Source organism: Camponotus floridanus, unplaced genomic scaffold (assembly GCF_003227725.1).
Source record: "Camponotus floridanus strain SB8 unplaced genomic scaffold, Cflo_v7.5 scaffold69, whole genome shotgun sequence".
Taxonomy (NCBI): Eukaryota; Metazoa; Arthropoda; class Insecta; order Hymenoptera; family Formicidae; genus Camponotus; species Camponotus floridanus.
In genome coordinates, this window is record NW_020229837.1 from 436890 (window position 1) to 459246 (window position 22357).

At 30.9% G+C, this 22357-nt stretch overlaps 1 protein-coding gene across 4 annotated transcripts in view; it reads left to right on the forward strand.

Moving 5' to 3' along the window:
- LOC105247812 (hepatocyte nuclear factor 4-gamma) overlaps window positions 1-21679 on the forward strand; it is a 37229-nt gene extending 15550 nt beyond the window's left edge. For 2 of the 4 annotated variants that reach the window (XM_011252202.3, XM_011252218.3), the window contains 6 exons: window positions 14378-14570; window positions 14672-14766; window positions 15433-15554; window positions 16224-16500; window positions 19712-19870; window positions 20310-21679. In XM_011252202.3, coding sequence (XP_011250504.1) covers window positions 14378-14570; window positions 14672-14766; window positions 15433-15554; window positions 16224-16500; window positions 19712-19870; window positions 20310-20779 — 1316 coding nt within the window. In that variant the 3' untranslated portion in view covers window positions 20780-21679. Of the gene's footprint in view, window positions 1-627; window positions 1079-14377; window positions 14571-14671; window positions 14767-15432; window positions 15555-16223; window positions 16501-19711; window positions 19871-20309 lie in introns of those variants that run through there. The other 2 variants (XM_011252225.3, XM_011252210.3) reach the window with 2 other exon arrangements.
- The last annotated feature ends 678 nt before the right edge of the window (window positions 21680-22357 follow it).

Consider the following 22357-nt stretch of genomic DNA (forward strand, 5'->3'; position numbering starts at 1 on the left):
TTCTCCAAAATTATTATTTTTACCGATAAACATCTTAAAAATAAAAGAACCGAACGTGATGTCACAATTATATTATTATCTTCAAACTTTTTCCTAAAAATTGACGCGCAAGTTACACTCGGCTAGGGTTGCCAGACGTCCTTCAATTTAATAAAATTTTTTCTGTCCTCCGGAGAACGCTATTTGTCCTCCAATTTCGGCAAATGTTTCCCTCTTTTTTTTTCGTCGAGCGGTTGTCATATACAGAAAAGAGAAACATATTAATATATACATATGCGTAAATATTAATATGTTATAGTTTGAAATATATTAATAATTACGGCCGCAATTCTTTATTTATTATTTATTTATTATTTATTTTTAATTCATCTATTTGATTTTCTTTTTTTTTTTTGGATTTTTAAAAATTGTGTCCTCCATTCAAGATTTTCATATCTGGCAATCCTACACTCAGCGAAACCGTTAGAAATGACTAATGTATATACAAATATCGTTTTAGAAATTAATGAAAAATCCTTGAAGATTTATGCGATGCGCACGATCGCGCGAATGCGGCCTGGCCTGCCTCTCACTCCCACCATCGCCCGCGGCAAAGGACGGTGGCAAAACGTGCGTACGTTTACAGCTGTTTGCCAGTCGTCACCGGACCGCCGTCGTGGTGTCTGGCGAAGGTCATTAACACAGTCGTACAATTATCACCGTCGTCGCGCCTGTGTGTTCTTCTCGTCGCTTTAAATGTCTGCTGATTTTTCGGTGTCGCGTTTAGAGAGAGTTGCTTCGTTCCAAAAGAGTCGACGATGTTTATTTTCGTCATCTCGCGTAATAAACGCCTTACGAAAGAACCGCTGACGGGTTAAAGAGAAAGGGAAAAAGGAGAGGAGAGCCTCCGCGAAAGAAATAATCAGTCTCGTGAGAGAAAATTGATATCGCGACGCGCCGATTAAATCGGAATAAAAGAATAAACACATCGCCAGTGCCGGAGATAGTGATCGAGAGTGGCTGTCGAGATCGAGAGCGCGATCGGCGATCGATTGGGAATCACTCGATTGAAAAACAGTGCTCACGATGGGTCTGGCAGGTACGTTCCTCTTATTCTCTTTGTCGCATGTGCATTACATTAACGTTTTATTCGCGTTGTTATCTGTGAGTGGAAAATTATAAGGGGATAAGTATCATTTTCCAATTGCGACAATGTTGGGATTCTTTACGAACACTATTACGTGTATTGTCATTTTCGTCACTTCAGTGGCTGGCTTTTTATACCGGCTACGATTTTGTATATTTCTGCATTTTTATTCTTTGGCATATGTTTCCTGGTATAAGTTTTATGTTCAAGTAAAACGAACGATTTAAATTAACAAATATTTATGAAGATTTAAATTGGAACAATTTTTTTGATATTCATAATGTTCACTGTAATGCATACATCTTCTATAACTTAAATTTTATTTTTATTTCATTAATGAATCATAACACACTATTACATGCAATAAAATATTATTTTATATATAATTATAGATATATATCTCTTTTAATTATATATAATTATTCAAAATAAAGGAAAAAAGTTATGTAAAGAAATAATAAAGTTATGTAAAGAAATAATAGATAAATTATTATTCGAAAGTCGTATGTAATCTAACAAATATCTAGAACTGTTATATAACTAGAAACTCAAATAGAGTGGTAATATTTAAATATTTCTATATACTAAACAAATATTCAAATGGGCTAAGTGATAGAGCAAGTGAGTTAATTGGTAGAACTCGTATAGATAGCGATTGTCGTGAATAAGTGCATAAAAGTTCAATAGATTTATTGATATTATTGGTACTATTTGAAAACGTTTATACCAAATTGTCAGAATTATATCAATCGTTATACACTCTTCAATCTTTTGTTGTTATTATTTTTATATCACTTAATTTTTAACCGCTTTTATTGTAACTTCAGTTTTGATTCACGAAATAAATCATTAATTGCATAACGCGACATAAAATTCGAAAAACTTGATCGCAGAATACATTGATCAGATTCCTAATAATATAACTTAAGAATTTAATTAAGAAAGAATTCGTGTTTTTAATTTTTTTTTACATAGACTTTAGAATTTTTTTCAACCTTGCAAAAAAGAGATTGAATATTATTGAAAGAATATTGACTCCAGCTCCAGTTTTATTCGATATATGTTATATGAAAAAAAATTATATATGTATATATATTTATACACATATAAAACACAAAACTTTCCGGCGTGTCAATTAACAGCATCAACAACGATTGTCCTGAAGGAAGCATCGCGCGCGTGATACACAGCCGCTGGCTTGTGTTCGATCTAATTGTGCCATGACCTAAACGTGACTTGCGTTTTCGCGTGACATTCCGCATCCGTGTGTGCCTGCGAACTGCGCGTTATAAGGTCCGGTTGCATTGACAGTCTCTGGATTAATTAAGCTCGCGGCTTAGTGACACTGCCTCTTTTTAGAATAGCGTTTTATCTGTGCTGTCGGCAAAGAAAGATAACTCATTTTAATTTTACACTTTTTATTAACGTAAAAAATAAAGTTTAAGATTATATCAGATTCGTTTACATCATCGTAAATCGTGCAATCGGAAAAGATAAGAAGATAAGAAGATATCGAAATATACATGTATAATTTTATGCGTATGTATAAAATTTAATTGAATTAGACACGTGAATATAAATACTCAAAGTAGATAAAGAAGTCGCTGTTACAATAAAAAGAGAAAAGATATCATTCTTATGTAAAATTAGTTTATGTAAATGTAATGCGTATTTTTTTAGAGACTCTTTAAATATACATCGAGCATATATAAATATTATTTCGCATACAAATCTTGATTTATCTGATTTCCAATTCTTCTTTATGAATATTTAATTTATCATATCGATAAAGCTTATTTTAAAATTCATATTTATGGATTTTTACAAGTATTACGGAGAGTTTGTTCTAAATAAATAAGTTTTAGACTCTTACGTCCTTCTCAAATCTAGTTTCCTTTTGAGGGATATCGCAATCGCATCGAAGCCAAAAATATTATTTATTCTTAATCATATTTTTTACACTTTATGTTTCTCACTTTGAAGCTGAAATATACAATTTATCGTATGTTTACAACGCGAAAAATGTAAAAGAACACAGCTGAAACAACACAGCTGAAGCTGTCAAATCTCGTAGCAACATTCTCTTGGATGGGAAACGACGCAATTAAAAATCTCGGCGATGCAGGAGAGAAAAGCCTCCTTATCATCCCAGTTAACATATCGCTGTGTATTATCGTCAGTGGCGTATACATTAGTTGCGTGTCAGGCAGCGACGTATCTACGTATCTTTGGTTCCTCCTCCTCTCTTATATTTAGCCTCAAAAATATCGAGATAGCGCTCAGAATTTTCTTTCAAAAGAACGAATAGAAAATTTCTTCCTTAAAAAAAAATATTAAAATCGTTTAGAAACTTAATTTTATTAAGAAAAAAAATCTATTTCTCGGGTGAGAAACGAAATTTGCGCTAAAATATAGAAACCAAGTTGCTCGAGAAGGAGAGATAGCCTCTAGCTCGTATTCGTGTCGCTCACTAAACGTATCTGGAGCATTAAATTTTGCGAGCTTAATTTAACCGAACATGTGCGACTGCATGCACGTGCATTCATATCGCGAGTGGCGCTACGAAACGTTGCGTCGGGTCGTGACACGCGTATGTATGCGTATATGTGATTTGCATGCGAATATAGCATGTAAATGATAGTGAAAATTCGTATTGTGAAGAATGGCGAAGGAGGAAGAAGGGAAGGAATAATTCGATCAAAGAATTCGATTAACTGTTGAAGGAAGTATCTAAAGCTGACGTTTATCGTTAATCTACACAGAAAAAAAAGAAGTGTCAAATCAAAACTTATGTACTTAAACTAACGCGTTCATTGTTTCGTATACACGCAACAATTTATAATCTTAGGAGAATTTAATAATTTTAAATTTTAACAATATTATAATCTTATTTTAACCCATTCGGACCCTATTATGCACAAAAATATTAAAATCATGTGAAATAGTATAATAAAAAAATAATAAAAATAATAATAATAATAATAATACTAATTTTTTACATTACCAGAACAAATCAAATTCAGGTTTGAATGGATTAATATTATAATTGTCACCTCAAGAATATATAATTATTTAATTCTACTTTAAGAAAATTATAATCTTTGATTTAAAAATGTTATTTTCTATCCAACATTGTTTCTTTTCCATTCAAGAAAATTAAATCTTAAATCATAAAAATATATTTTTCTCGATTGAACTATATAAAATGGCTTCATTCAAGTAAGCAATTATTCAAGCAATTATATTTTTCTTTAATTAACGCAATATAATCTCATTTCAAGATTTTCATGTTAAAACTAAAAATATTATTTTCGAAACAAGAATGTCCTTTTTTTTCTGTGTTTTTGATATTGTTATCTACGCGATAATATCGATATATTTTTATATTTTATATATTTTAATATATTTTTATATTTACATATTTTAATTTATTTTTAATATTGATTCTATTTATTATATATTTACTTATTAATGTATCATTTTTTGAGATGGAATACTCTTGTACAAAAATTATGTAAGATTAAAATCTACTTAGAAATTAATGTGGAATCAAGATGAGAATTTCGTTGTTTATGAAACCTTTGGATTTTCTTAAATCTTTTGACGTATCAAGGTCGGATATTAATGTCCGATAAAAAAGATTACGAATGATAACGAGTTGAAGTTATCGTGGGTGAAAATGCGTGTCCGATAAGCAACAAGTCTCGCACCTATATACTTTCCGTTTCATTACAAAAGATGAATCCTTAAATTTTGTAATGTATTATATTGTCGGTTTTGATAATGTTTATTTATCCCAAGTTGCATAAGAGATAATCACGACGTAATTTCTTGGCTACGCTTATTTTATTGTATTCAACGATGATTATTATATAAATCATTAAATAAGATGACATTTGAAAACGGGTCGTAAATAGTTTTCGAATAGAAGATTGAAAATATACGATGACGCACCGATACATAATTTGTATAAGAACAAGGACGCAGATATTCTGAATCGTGTCATTCATTCGATAATGACATATCGCATGTCTCATGCAATCATAAGCTCTTAACTTCGAAGTAGTGTACACCTAATTGCTGTTATAAGATAATGTAGCGGATTAGATATTTGTAATTGGGAATTATCATAAGAATTTCCTGGAACTCGGAATGATTAATCTACAATTTAATAACCCGTTAATTAATCAAAATCCGTACAGAAAATTAATAATTAACTTGCGTCTATGCAGTTTCGCAATTTCTTGATTGACGTCGCAAGCAGAGAACATGCGATGAACGTTCTGTTTCTTGTTTTAGCTTCTGCGAACTGATTGAATGCCGGTCAATAGGAAGGCACGTTTTAAAATCGGTAGAATAATTACGTCTTCTTTTTCTTTTTTTTTTTTTTTTTTTTTCTTTCGAACGTGTTCTCCCTTACCGCTATTTGACTATGCTAATACCACGCTAACAGTCTAAGCAAACGCAATATATCTATGCGCGTCGCTGAAACTCACAAAAGTAAAAAGCCTCGACGGCTGCTTTTAAACCGCGCCGCTGCTTTTTAAGCATTACTTCGTCGACGAAGCATGCATAAATAATTAATAACCTGCAAATTGATTCGTGGTGTCACTATGACGAGCATGTAGCGCGTGCATATAGCGACTTACGAAGCACCATACGAAGAGTTAAAGAGAGAAATGGAAATGACTTCCCGGCTTCCCCTCCTATAACCTGTACGTATAAACTGGAATCCATTAGTTTACTTGGGCAAGAGAGCAAAAGAAAGAGATAGACGTAAGAACATTACGTAATATTATGCGACATGCACGCGACGCGGCTACCGCGTGTCGCAATCGTATGTCTCGCTGCACATTAACTTCGTAGAGATCAATTGGACACCTGAAGGAGAGAGGCGTTCCGAATAGACATATATTCCATAATATATGTGGTATTGGAAAATGTATTTTTGCGAGAATATTTTTAACTGAATTTATCAATTATAGAATTATCACATGTATTTATTTGCCATAATTATGGATTTTTTCACTCAAGTATATCTTCAGAGGCGATATCACTCATCTAAATAAATTTATATAAATAGATGCTATAATTGCAAATGATATGTTTATTATAGGAAAAAATTCTAAACAATTTTCTCTAATAATTCTATATTTTTATTGTGAAGACTAATAAGAGTAATAATTTGACAAAAATATTTTTATATATAAAAATATTTGACATACACAAAAATATTTATACATTGAGAGAAAAATTTTTTTGAATCAAATCAATTTGTTTTCTTGAAACTTTTCCTCTGGTAGGAATTGTTTATTTCAAGCAAAAGCATTTAATTTTAATTAAATAAGCATGTTATATTAAGTACATTATTTTCATTTATATATTTTTTATATTTAAATACTATTTTCGTAAAATATATATTATAATTTATTAAATTAAATATATTATTTTTTAAAATTAAAAAATTTTAAATTTTTGGGAATAAAAAATGCATCTTAATAAATATTTTGTAAAATTAAAATATAAAAATATTTAATTAAAAATTATATTTTTTAAGCATATATATTTTTTAAACATATATAAATAAATACTTAACTTAAGCAAACAGACATTTTGAATACAAATAAATACGTGATTAGTACCCATCGAATAAATAGCTTTCTTGAATTAACTAAAATTTTTTTATTTCAAGATTTTTTCCTCAGTGTATATTGAAAAGTAAGGAAAGAAAAAGAAGAAAAATTTCTCTTTCTCTATCTTTCTTTTTGCCTCTCGTTCTGTCCAGATGAGCTTTAATTACGTAGAACATATTAAAATGGCAGTAATCAAGCGTATTACGAGTCTTAGTGCTTATTAACACTCTCACGAGAGATTAGGCGGAAAAATTTCAGATTTTGTTGCTATTTTAATGCGATTTACCTTATCATTAATAGCGTTCTTAATTGTAGCAAAAATTATGGCCAAGTGAAAGCAACGTACAGAGATTGCGAAAAAAGAGGATCTTAACGAACTAATTATACATACCGTAACCAATGCGCTTAAAAAGATTGTGTTGTGCCTGGAAACGAAGAAAAATTACACGATAGTCAATCATATCCTTTTAGATCTCTTTAGAGAATTTTTCTTACCAGCCACGTAACCGGAAAGGAATTGAAAGAAACCAAGTTTTGCAGCTGCAAACTTTGTTTTACAATTCTTTAATACATAGGAAAGGTTCGCGATATCGCTGCATTTTCCATGTGCGTCGCTTAAAGAAAAAATATTCAAGTCATTACGATTTTCAAATCATTACATTAGCTATTGATGCACTATTGACTGATTATCTTTGAAAATATATTCGTCCAAATAAAGTTTGTTTTTCTTAGCTAGCTTTTTTTTATAGCTACTTATCTTGAAATTTTCGCAAATGTTTTAAATTTTCAATATGCAATATGTGCTAAATATTTATATCCATTGGATTTTTGAATTTTACGTAAAATCAATTAAATTTTTCTATTTGCATTTTTTTTTCAAAAAATCGGAATTAAAAGATAGAGGATAGTAAATCGATTGTCTCTTTTTACATGATTTCATCTGCGTGCGATAGAAATATTAACGAAGTCTCTCGGTTTTTGCAGTGTTTCTCAGCATCTATGTACAAAATTGTTCGATTGTTAAGCAAACAATGTCAGCTTTGCGATGCAAAGTTACCTTCAACTGCCATTCCTGGAAGAATGATGACAAGATATTTCTGTGATTGACGCAAACGACATTGTCACGAATATCGCGAGGCAAGATTTCCGCGTGAATTAATGCCGAATTAAATGATTAAAAACACAAAATTCAATAAGATGAAAAAGACCATGTATCTCATAAAAAAGTACGCTTCTTTTTTAATATTAAGAACTTTGAGAAAAAAATTATACTACAGATTCGAAATACCTTCATCTCTCGAAATAGCCTCTTTTCTCATAGTCATTCTTGACTCAACGCATTCCTAGCGTAAACAAACAATACATATTTGCGTATAATATACGATTATGGACGCGGCAACTGTCAATCTGCGCGAATATTACACACGAGTTTCTACAGACAGAGAAGACGCGGCTCTCTGCGTCCTCGAAAATAATAGAAGATGAGCAAGGATGATCGCATATGCGCAAATGTTTTTTGTCGAAACAATGAAACTCTTCCAGAGATATCTAGAGATCCTCCGTGTGCGTTATGTTTACGTGCGAGGCAAGCAAGCCACGAACGCAATCACCTGTTGCACGCGTTCAAATATACATGTTTAATATGCGCGTTTAATCGCGCGCGAAAATGAGAACCCAGGAAAGATTTATATATATGCGCTATTTTGTAATACGATAATCAGATAGAGAAAAGATTAAGTTGTGCAACTTGATCGGATTGATTTCTCTCTAGTAACATCATACATTCATAAATTTCACTCGCGATTTAATGCAAAATTGTCGCTCTTACAAGACACATTTTGCAATAGATTAGAGAATAAAAAAAAATAAAAAAGGGAAAGGATCCTCATATAATCGCATTGGATTGGAGTCTACTTGAGGGGATGGATAGAAATGTATAGATATATAATTCGAGTTTATGCATAGAAAAAAAGAATACCATATTCTTTTTGAAAATATATTTAGTTTTAACATGGAAATCTTGAAATGAGATTATATTGCGTTCATTAAAAATATAATTAATTATAAATATATTAATTAAAAATATAAATAAAAATATAATTGCTTACTTGAATGAAGCCATTTTATATAGTTCAATCAAGAAAAATATATTTTTATAATTTAAGATTTAATTTTCTTGAATAGAAAAGAAACAATGTTAGAAGGTAACATTTTTAAATCAAAGATTATAATTTTCTTAAAGTAGAATTAAATAATTATATATTCTTAAGGTGACAATTACAATATTAAATTAAGACCATAATATTGTTCAAATTTAAAATTATTAAATTCTTCTAAAGAGATTATAAATTGTTGCGTATATACGAAACAATTAACGCGTTAGTTTAAGTATATTTTGATTTGACATTTATTTTTTTTCTGTGTGTATATGCGAGGTAGAAGTAGAGTTGTAGAAATTTCTAAAAAGTGATTCGAGTATAATCCAAGATTTCATATTAACCGCAGAACTCTCTATCAAAGTTCTGATCTACTGACGCAAAAATGACACAGAAAACCGCGTACACGTAACACGACTGACGCGAATTCACTATAGGCGCCGCATTTTTCCGCGCGACGCGATATTCATTTCCCTTCGTCCAATTTTTCTCTCTTTTTTTTTCTCTTACAGCGCGTTTGTCCCCGTTACTTCCTTATGCTCCGTTTCAGATTCGCTTTCACAAGAGCGAAGTCGTATGGACGATGGAGCTTATAAACTCGATTCTTACCAACTGCAAACATATCTTCCCCCATAGCAAAAAAAGTCACAGTGATATCATAATGATATTGTTCTGTGACAATTAAATGTCACTTGACATCATTGTAATATTAAATAAAATGTTATTGTGAGATAATTTACACACACATACACACATACAACAAAATGATCTTTTATATATATATATATATATATATATATATATATATATATATATGTTTTTTAAAATAAATTTAATTTATTGCATGATTTACATTTTTGATTTTTTAAATATACATATGTATATTTAAAAAATCAAAAATGTAAATCATGGAATAAATTAAAATTATTTTAAAAAACGTATACATATATATATATATATATATATATATATATATATATATAAGATCATTTTGTTGGATGTGTGTGTGTAAATTACCTCACAATAACATTTTATATAATATTACAATGATGTCATAGTAATATCACACTTATGACAAAGCGGACATTTGCATGTCACCATGACTTTGTGCTTTCATTGTGACATATTATTGTGATATCACTGTGATTTTTTTTTGCTATGGGGGTTAATATCTCGATTGAGGAGCGCGCGAAAGAAGGTCGGTTTCATGATTAATCCTAGTTTTGAATGTCAGTTATCGAAAGACCGTGAATCATAAAGAGACGTGCATCCCCGGGATGGGCAAACTCGACATACGAACCGTATGACGTATGTCTTATCGAGCGGGATCACTTATCGCAAAAGGTGTATCGCGATTGTGCGGGACCACGTGCACGCACAGATGCGAATATGCGCGCGCGCTAATAAAGCGGGTCAAGAAGCGTTAGACTTTGGCTCATATTGTGGTAGGTTCTGTCTGGTATGCAACGCGCATGTGATAATACATAGTGGCTTGGCAGATTATGAACCCGGATCAGAAATACCACTATGCGCGCATATACAGTATCATTGTTGTGATTCCAAAGTCCGGAATGCACGTCTCGCAGCCGATGACGGGGAGGAAGGGTGGTGTCGACCATTAGTCAAGCCGATTAGTCGATTCACTATTTTCTTCTCTAATGCCAAGGTCACGGAAGCGCGCAGAGCGTGATTATTTCGCTGACAGTTATTTCGGGAAACGCCGTCGTATAATGCGATTATGCGATTTTATGCTGAGCGCAGGTGAATATGAATATACCGCCGAGCACGTGGAATATTTCGAGCGAGGTTGTGATTGAAAAAAAGTGAATTCGAGTTATATAATACAACGAGCTTGAATTTTTTTATTTCCATATATGGAGTCCTGGTTGTTTTGAATCTGAAGCTGGTTATGCGAATTTATTAGTCGCTTCATTATTTAAAAATGTTAATTTAATATTGAATGCAAATTTTTTCTGAATTATTTAAAATCTAGAATCTTACGTGGATGATAATTATTATTTCAAACAGAAGAAAGCAGCAAAGAAACGGAAATAAAATATTATTCGGTAGAATAAAGTAAATGAAAGTAACACGTAATATATTTCTTAAAAAGACTTAAAAAATCACATTTAATACTAAATATTTAACGTGAATGTAAGCAATTATGTTTGGAAAAAATTGATATTGCTGTGTGTTTGTTCGATTATTCGAGTAAAACGTGTCGTATCTTATATATAATATACTTTGTTTGGAATCGATTGATTTCATACTTTATTTGGAATTGATTACTCAAGCAATCGATCCACTTTTTCTTCAAAAAGTATTTTTTAATATCTTTTAATAATTTTCTTTTTTATTTTTTAATAATTTTTCGGTAACTCGTCAGTGATGACAGATGATAATAAGAGATAATAAAAATGATTTTCGGTATTTTGTCGATTCTCAAAACAAATATTGTTAGGTGATCAAATAAAACTCTTTCAGATAAAAAGAAACGATAGAAATGATTTATAAAATGAGACGAAAAATTATTGATGAAGCGAGATAATATAATATTACATAATATATGTACAATATATTATTTTTCCTGTATATGTGTACGCAATAATAATGCATTTTCCTGTTTCTTTGTAAATAAATGCACTTGATAAACTGAAAAATAATTGCACAACGAAAGCTCTGCTCTCATTTTTTATATGATTAGAAATCGCAAATGAAGAAAACCTGTCTCGCATCGCGATGCATCAAGCTTGGAAAATTGAAACACTTGTATAATAGTCGGAAAATATTACATATTTTTTATAGGAAATAAATTTGAAGTTCTCATCTTCTATAAAGTAATCAGTTTGAGTAAATATATAAACTGAAAAGAAAATTTAAATACAAACGCGAATAATTCCATATAATAATACAAATGCATACATACATATATGTATATTGCGATTATAATACTTATATATTTTTATGTATAAAATAAATATTAAATTTTTAAACTCTATTTTTTTAGTATTTTAACTCTAGTTTTTTTATAAGTTTTTTTTAGAATAAAATTTATTTCACTGATACACTTACTCGTATTACTATATCTCTGAAGTTAATATTTCGTTAATTTATGCTCACATAAAATATGCTTTTATAATCTAATCTCAAAAATGCGCCATTTTTGTATTATTTAAAGACAGTTGCATCATTTTTTTGCATAGTACTATAATTTCTTGTTTATGTAACATGTTTTTTGACGAACTGAGCTTTTCTTTAATCAAGAACATATGTTATACGATTGGAAACAATTTTAGGCGATAGCAAAGAATTGATAAACCACTTATTTGTGATATCCCAGTTGTTTTCCAACATTCTCTTCCAAGATTAGATTCGATAAGTTTGATAAGATGGGGGGGAATTGCCTTACCTCCGCGACTTATGACGATCGCGTTATGAAGAAGTGACTTTTTGCATATAACTGGAATATATCCAAACGGAAATAAAATATACATAATGAGAATTATTTCTTATTTATTATTTTTCGGTTTCATCATTGACATTAGCATGCATAAGGTTGGACGTCATATACATTTAAAAGCGAGATATATTCTATTTATACATTATTTATTAGCATAGTTATAGTTTCTATATGTACGAAAAAATATTTTCAAAGAAAATGAAGGATTATGCGGAACAGACTTAAGATTTATAAATTTGCAAAACTTTGGCGTATTCATGACAGTTTTCCTGCGTGGAAGATACGCAACTTGCATTTTTTCAACATGTTAATATCTATATCTATTTACATTTTGGATAATTATTGGAATCATTAAAAAAAATTAGATATTGAGATTTTTTTCAGGTAAATATATGGAGATTTTGATTCGTTCAATTTATCGACGCAATTTACATACTTTGCAATTGAAATCAAGAAAAAGGAATTGATTATACGATTTTACGCGGTTGAAGAAAAGACGGAATAAAACGATATCACGTACTAATTAATTCTAATATATCGTACATAAATTATAAATTATTCCAAGGTCTCTACGTCTTTCGCGCGATACGTGCATCTCGTTCTATTATGAGCCGGTTCTGCGAGAAGGCACGCACAAAAGGTGATTAAAAGTAAAAATTCATCCATGCGCAATGAAGCGTTAAGATGTTTGCACGAAATGTGATACGATTATTTTTCGAAAAATTTTAAAAATTTCAAATTGACTTTAATTGTATACTTATATCTTGATTAATTATGATTTAATCCGTTCTAACAAGTAGTTAATTGCATAATAATATATATTTCAGTCATTAAAAAACTTTTCCATCATCGAAGCTCTTGTATATTACATTGGTCTTAATTTTAAAAAGTGCTTGTAAAAATTAAATTAATTTATATTTATATAAAGAAATAAATTACATATATATTACATATATATATACCAATATATATATATATATATATATATATATATATATACATCCTACTCTCTTTTATAAAATATAATAATAATTTATCAGAAGAATATAAATGTGTTTTATATAATTTTCGAAATTTGATATTTCACATATAACGAGAATCGATAATCATCGTGATTATATGAGATAATTTTGTTCCGCATAAGTGATTCTTTTTTGTCAATTTTCAAAATTTTATTAGAATGATAACGCATGTGTTAAAACCTTAATATAGTATTATTTTTCATATTTATATTTTATATTAAGAAAAAATGTATAAATAATATATATATAAATATGTATATAAATTATTTCGCATTTTCTTAAAATACTCATATTCTCTTATGAATATTCTAAATAATAAAATTAAAAACTTGTATTTTTTAATGCTTACGATTAGATAAATTTTTATATCGCTGGGTCTCTCTCCACCTTGCTAGCTATTATTCGAATTAAGCACAGGCTAATCAAAATTTAATATTGTAAATTCCTGCAATATGTGTACAATATGAAAATTTTGCTAACTCACGATGTAACGTATATAAAGGATATCGAGTCGATTCTAGTTTCGAATTAGTTGAACGTCGTCATGCAGTTTATCTCTCACATTATGTTATCGTCGTATGCAATTTCTCAAGGTTTACGACGATTTACATACTTAACCCCTACTGACCCAGTATCTATGCCGATAACCATGTTATTAAAATCTAAAATCATTCGTCGATATGTCACATCATCGCCGGGAAACATAAATCGATGATAATATCTATAATGATGTGTAATTCACCGATTCAATTAATTTACTGTTTAGCCTTCTCTTCATTCTTTAGTCAGAGTTTCGTGCAGCATATCGCGTAAAGAAGACACGTGTAAATTTATATGGGATGTACCGGGATATTCTCCCGTTTGGAATCTGGCTTCGTATATCTCCGGTACAGAAAGGACGAGGGAGTCGCTCGGCGGCTCGTCGAAAGTGCCAAAGAGAGAATTTGCATAAAAGAGATGGTCTGTTTCCTTTGTCGCAGATGCGGATTTGGGCATGGCCGCGGGGGCGGTCGGCGGCCCTGTCCTGAATCTACCTTCGGTTCCGGTAGGCAACGCAGCATGTGCCATATGCGGCGATCGTGCCACCGGGAAGCACTACGGCGCCGCGTCTTGCGATGGCTGCAAGGGATTTTTCCGGCGGTCCGTCAGGAAGAATCATCAGTACACATGCAGGTACACTTGGCCCTTGGCGATAAATATATGCAAAATATCTTGCTTTATACTGGTTCCGTATCTTAGAAAAAAAATAATTTTTTTTTATTTTTACCTTACAGGCTTATGAGAAAATGTCAGATCGACAAGGACAAACGGAACCAGTGTAGATACTGTCGATTGCGCAAATGCTTCAGAGCCGGCATGAAAAAGGAGGGTGAGTTTTTTTCACGCGTATCTTACGTATAATAGGTTTGTCTGTAGAAACCTTAGGAGCCTTATTTTAATCCTAAATGGAATAATAAAGTATATATCGTAGTATACGATATTCGTGGACAGAGAAAAATGTATACTGTATTCAAGTAAATATTATTTATTTTAAGTATATCATAAGTTTATATATCCGCAAATATATCATAAGTTTATCACAAGCATTAAATTTAATTGAATATATTCTGAATTTTAGTAAGTGTAGTATTTTAGTCAAGAATATTAAATTAAAACAGAAATTTGCTTACTACAAGAGTTGACGTAAAGCAAGTTTCTTTTCTTTGATACAACTTTACAATATTCTTGAAGAGAAAATAAATTCTTCTTTTGAGTACATGATAATGAGATTTTCTAACACTTGTGAGTATATTTTAAGATTATTAGAATATATTCTTTGTTGAAGAAAACTGTTACTTAAAAAAAGAAAAATAAATTGAGTAATCGCTTTTCTTGGCAATAGAATGATATTTTTCTCTGTGTGGATCTTATTTTTTCTTTTTACTTTAATAAAATCTCTTTTTTATGATATCCGTGTCTTTATTTACATTTGATAATGCATACAACTATATAAGAGCATATTAATTTAATTGCAAATATATTATTCTTTCCACAGCCGTACAAAACGAGAGAGACCGCATAAACAATCGACCGCCGAGCAACGAGAATCAGACGGAAAATAGCGGCCCCTCGATGGAGGACTTACTGATGGCTGCAAGACATATCGGCATGCTTGAGGTCAGTGAGGCTTAACCTCGGCCGAATTGAATATTTATAATTGCAATCCATTTCTCGTTAATGTGCGTTGAGAACCCGGTATGCTTTAACCGACTTTTAATTATGTTTATTTCCCTTGGTACTTGAAGCGGTTAATAATCCTTACAATCACCCACCAGAAGAGAGCCCTTTTGAATTCTTTCCTTCTTAAATTCGATGATCAAGTCATTTACATGCTACACTTCATGTAGCACTCGTAAAGCGATCTAACATTAATTATTATATCTACACATTTTGCAATTTAATGCTAAATATTCATAGAAGAATTAATGTGTGATTTAAAAGATTCCTGTTTTGACATTAGTCTTTTTATATCACGTTCAAACCAAGATTAAAAATTTTATTTAAAATTATAACAATACATAAAATAAAAAGAGAATGAATGCTCTGAGCTCTATATTCTGTGCATTAATCACCATATTAGTCATCTTAATTCCTCTTATTTGCTTCACAGATTTGTTGGAATATTCACGTTCCATATTTATATCATTAGCATTCCTCTTTATCTATATTTATTAGAAAATTGTTGGAAAATAATATATCAAAAAATTCTTCGTATCAACTTCTCAACGTATATCTTATTTCCTTTAACAACCGCAATGTCACGATCATTCTACATGATTTTAACAGCTAGTCAACCCGAAAGAAGACGTCGATCCTAGCACGAAGCGAATAGCTGGTTTAAACGACGTGTGCGACAGCATGAAGGAGCAATTGCTGATTCTGATCGAATGGGCCAAATGTATCAAGGAATTTGATACGCTACCGCTAGACGATAAAGTCGCATTATTGAGAGCTCATGCAGGTGAACATCTGTTACTGGGTTTGGCCAGACGCAGTCAAATACATAAATTGACAGATGTACTATTGCTCGGCAATGATTGCATTATCATGAGAAATTATCCTGGTACGTAAAATTGGTGGAGATTTATCGAATCGCATGGTGCAGCTTCTGATTTCTCCTTTTTTCTCAAGCAAAGCAAGCGGTGTTAAACACAGAGTTCTAAAGATACGTCTGAAAAAAATACGTTTGGACATTCATCGAACGTCATTGTTTCAGTATCTTCGGATGTCTGTCTTCTTGAGATTCATATTGTGTAAAAGGTTACGCTTATCGATGATGATTCATATTCCGTGTCTGGCTCCGACTTGCTCCGACTTGCTCTTATTCATAACACTTCTCTATGTTGTGCGTTTTGGCTTTACTAAATAAGGACATTAGATCTCATTGTGTGGGAACGTGTGTGGATATGCTTGAAAGCTCTCTAAGAGACTTCCTTTTTGAACGCATATGTTCAGAGATGAATGTTAGGTAAATCCTGAGTTTTCTTCTCGCATACGTTGCGCAAAAGTCTCATCTCGTTGCGGTTCGGACGTTAAGTGCTATTTATGTATGCGGTATGCAAAAAATAGTTACAACAATATAAAAAGATACAAAATAATAATAATAATAATAATAATAATAATAATAATAATAATAGTAATAAAATAATAATAATAATAATAATAATGATAATAATAATAATAATTAATAATAATAGCTAAGAGTATGAAATATTCGCGAAGAGAAAATCACTTATGGAAAATAACAGTGCACAAAGATTTTTTCCTGATAATTCCGACATTTGTAAAAGTCAAATATTTCCAAGTGTAAACCATGTTTCGAAAAACATGTGGAACATTCCACAGCACAAGTGGCGTCTTATCGAACGAACCAAGATATCTCGACTGTCGTTTACAAAATCCGTTGATATTAAAGCGATACCGATGCGCCTTTTGCGATGCGGGCTGTGTCAGCATCTTTTTTTTTTAAGATTCGAGCGTACACGTGAAGGAGAGCCTCTAAATAGCCGATTCGACGGCCTTCACCTTTTTGCTTACGTAATTTCGTCGCTCACATTGTGTGAATACCGCGTTCGTTCGTCGTTAAGTAGCTGCTCACTAAATTTCCTCTATATCTCGTTATCGCGTTTCGTCATAATTCTCTAAAAATCATAATTTTATCTAGAGTCTATGAGAGTTTACGAATATTAAGAGAAAAAAAAATTTTTGAAATTTTTGGAATTTTTGTTTGCGCGAAAACTATCGATTGCTTTCGTTCCTCCGAACATTTTTCTTTCCACTGTAATATAAGATACATACGCGCCGAAATAATTTTCAATATTTTACCACTAACATTTTGTATCGATATAAATATGTAGGTCTTTTCTTGGATATCGGATTTATTTGGTAAGTTGATGAACTTGCATGTGAAATTTCTAAAACACACATTCTCTTTCTTGTTTTCTTTCTTACGAAACTTCTCTTTCGAATTATAATTTACACATTTAAAATCTTAATTATACAGGGTAGACCATTTTAAACACACGCGAATATCTCAGAAACACTGCATTAAATCGAAAAATGTTTCAGACAAAAATTGTATAGCTTGAAAGAGGCCATAAGATGGTGTCATTGGTTTGATTTTGAAGATCACCTCCAACTTTTTAAATGGGACACCCTATATACTTTTGCATATTCTTGTAGCTTGCCTCAAGAGCTTTCCAAAAGATTATGATAAAGTATTTTTTGATTGAGTACTTTCTGAATTATGAGGCATGAAATAATATCTTAATTTTACATAAACCATAAAATATCTAGTAAAATATTCATTTTTCGATTATCTTACCTTAATACTTTTATGTACAAAATAATGAGAGGAATCGATTGATATGAAGAAAACACACAGTTGTTTTTAAGAAAAAATATTGTTGTTAATTGCAAATTATATATTTTTTCTTCGAAACAACTATGTGTTTTCTTTACACCAATCGATTCCTCTCATTATTTTGTACATAAAAGTATTAAAGTAAGATAATCGAAAAATGAATATTTTACTAGATATTTTATGGTTTATGTAAAATTAAGATATTATTTCAAGCATCATAACTCGGAAAGTACTCAATGAAAAAATACTTTATTATAGTCTTTTCGAAAGCTCTTGAGACAAGCTACAAGAATATGTAAAAGTGTATAGGGTGTCTCATTTAAAAAGTTGGAGGTGACCTTCACGTGATCTTCAAATGACTTTTCAAAGTCAAACCAATGACACTATCTTATGGCCTCTTTCAAGCCATATAACTTTTGTCTGTAACATTTTTCAATTTAATGCAGTGTTTCTGAGATATTCGCGTGTATTGATTAAAATGGTCTACCCTGTATATTATAATTGATATTTAGATACGCTTGTATATTCAAGTAAATTTTATATTAATTTATTTACGTGTTTGAATATTTAATTCTTCCTAATCATTTTATGAATTTAAACTTTAAGAGAATTTTTACTTTTAAGAACGCACGAAAGTATTCAAAAATTATGTTTTAGAATTAAATTTATTCAAAGACATTTCTCCCTCTTTTTTTCTCGATACAAATATATATTTAATTATCATTCTTAATTATTATAAAATATGTGTGTATATATATGTGATGTGTATTAATTTAATTTTCGTAAATTGGATGACTTTGTAACAAGATAGGTGATTTCTAGTGTGATATTTTTCTCTATTTATTATGAAGAAAGCGTCGGCAAATTGTATTATACTAATGCAATATATGACAGATAAAAAACGCTCTGTTACTTATTTGTCACACAAGTTATTATGTAAAACATTTTGCGGCGGAATGTTATCTTTTTGTGATTAACTTTACCTTAATGGAAGGATTTGAGAGTCACACGACAAAACGATTCGTTCAATTACGAAATTTTCGTAATATTTAACATCGAAAAATATCAATGAATTCAAAAATCTATTATCAATCTATGTCAAAAATATTATATTATATTAAATATTATAAAATATATTATTTATATCATTTTAATATCTCAATAATAAACGTTAATAAACGCTAAAGCTAAACTTACAATTAGTAACTGGACGATTCGTTTTATGTGTGCACGACTTTGGGGCGTAGATAGTTTGACTGAGTCCGGGATTTATGTTGTGTGCTATTTTAAAATGCATGCCGGAGAAGTGTGAATGCCGATATGATTTGGTTTGCAAAATGTTTTTGTTTTTCACCGGACTCAGTTTCTACGATCACGAGAAAATACGAATGGCATAATCGCCGTCTATCAGTAATACCGTTGCATTTCACAGAAGGAAGCAATCAGCAGGACTTAGATATCAGCAAGGTTGGCGTTAGAGTGATGGACGAACTGGTAGAACCGTTAAAGAAGATCAAGATCGATGATACGGAGTTCGCTTGTCTCAAAGCAATCGTGTTCTTTGATCCGAGTAAGTGTGTCTTCTTGTTAATAAATCTAAAAATGGCGATTCGCAATGCAAAGTTATCCGAATGCACGTCAGAATAGAAAAAAACTATCGTTGTATGCAATATAATGCATTCCGTTATTAGTTCGAGTCGCTCGCATCAATTCGATCTTATTGAGGCAATCACTCCTCGTGAGCTCTCTAAGCTTTCTTAAATAAAACAAATTATCGATTATTTATAAGTATCAGCGATAAGACATAAAAATTGCAACTATTTTGTGTTCATTTTGCATCAAGATTTTTGTAATAATTTAATCTCATATCGCGTCGTAAAATATCTCTTCATTCATTTAATTTATTAATAATTAGCATTTTGCGAGGGTTTGTTGAAATTGGAGAAGATCTCTGATTATATACGATCACTTCAGCGTTATATATTTATTACTTTCATTTCTCTTTACAGATGCGAAAGGTTTAAGCAATTCGGAGACAATCAGGACTCTGCGTAAAAACATTCAAATAAAACTTGAGAATTATATCAGCGATTATCGTTGTCATCTCACAGGACATTTCGGCGATATTCTGTTACTGTTACCAGCCTTGCAGTCAATCTCGTGGCAAATGATCGAACAGATACAATTCGTCAAGTTATTCGGGATGGCGCATATCGACAATCTGCTTCAAGAAATATTCTTTGGCACTACATCGGAAGTAAATGACACTATCACATCCATACCGATCTCAAATACTGCGCCAGGCAGTTACATGAGCAGCAACGAGAGTCCTACCAGTCCTTTGACGCCAGCCAATACCGGTAATCTCAGTCCGCAGACTGATCAAATGCCCGTCATGATCCTGAGGGATTTGGCGCCAAATCAGGACTTCAGGTTCTTCAAACAGGAACCAAGTATCGAGCCTGAGACTAGTTTCTGACTAGATTGGGAGCTGACTAGCCAATGATGTTTTCTGCTCAAACAGTTGCTCAAATAATAAAATTCTAAATAGCATTATATTATGTCATCATAACATCGAATTAAATGTGATCGATGACATTAATAAAAAATAAATATTATAACATTAATAAAAAATGAATTCGTACATGTCGACGCAACACATTAATTTTATCATTTGTCGGAGGGAATGTCCGCTTAAACATCCAGAGTCTGGTTTACTGCAAGTTGACAATGCAGAATGTTTTTACGGGCATTTGATCAGTTTACCACAATCACGATTTGTAATAAATCTTGTACAAAAAACGATTGATCGCCGACCATAATAGATATTAATGTGACAGGCGATGAGATTGCATCTTGCCACTACTATTACTGTTACAACAGTGTTCTCGCTGTCTTCAAAGTACGGATTAAGATTAAAAATCGAAGAATGAAACATGTATAATGTCGTGCAATTGTGTATAATGTTATGCATGTGTATAATATCATGCAAACAATAATTAGCAATTAAATTAAAGCAAGATTTAAAATTGATATAATTCTATAATTTTCAATTTTTTACTAAAATGTATACACAAAAGATCTTATAACTGAATGTTACATTTTGATCTTCATACATATAGAAATCGACTTCTCATGCCTTACGATATCAAAATTCGAAAACGAAATAATACCGGTTAATCTCTAATTTCAAAAGATGCAATAGAAAATAAAATTATATCCGATTATTATTTGTACATGAAACATGTATGTCAAGATAAATAAGTAAAGATAATCAAAGTGTTACAAGAAATATTTTTTTATTGTTCTGCTCAATCTGTGAATAGAAATAATGTTATTCTATTCATGATATAGTAATGTAAATAGCATGATGTAATAATATAAAAATATGTATAAATATATATAAATATATATATATATATATATATATATATATATATATATACGTGTATTAAATTAATGGTCTACCCTGTATATATATATATATATATATATATATATATATATATATATATATACAGGGTAGACCATTAATTTAATACACGCAAATATCACAGAAACACTGCGTTAAATCGAAAAATATTTTAGACATAAGTTGTATGCCTTAAAAGGAGACATTTTTCGATTTAACGCAGTGTTTCTAAGGTATTCGCGTGTATTGATTAAAATAGTCTACCCTGTGTATATATATATGTATATATACATATATATGTATAAATATGTATGTATAACATTCCAAATATAGATATATATCGATGTTATAAGCATTAATTGTAAATATTTTTAAACAACTGACGGGATACGCGCGCTAAATATATAATTACCTAGCACGAGTTCCCTGTAAAATGAAAAATGCGCCATTGCAATGCAATTTATCGTTAGTACTATAGTGATAAGAAGTGCACGCGCATTAGCCATTTTGCACGTACGTACATTAAACTATCAGTGAATGGGTACAGTAGTTGTGCCTGATCAAAATGGCTTTATTGTGGTGTTAGGTTTTAGCAAAATGTCTACATTGACATATATTAAGGCCGGATAAAAAGCAATAACATAG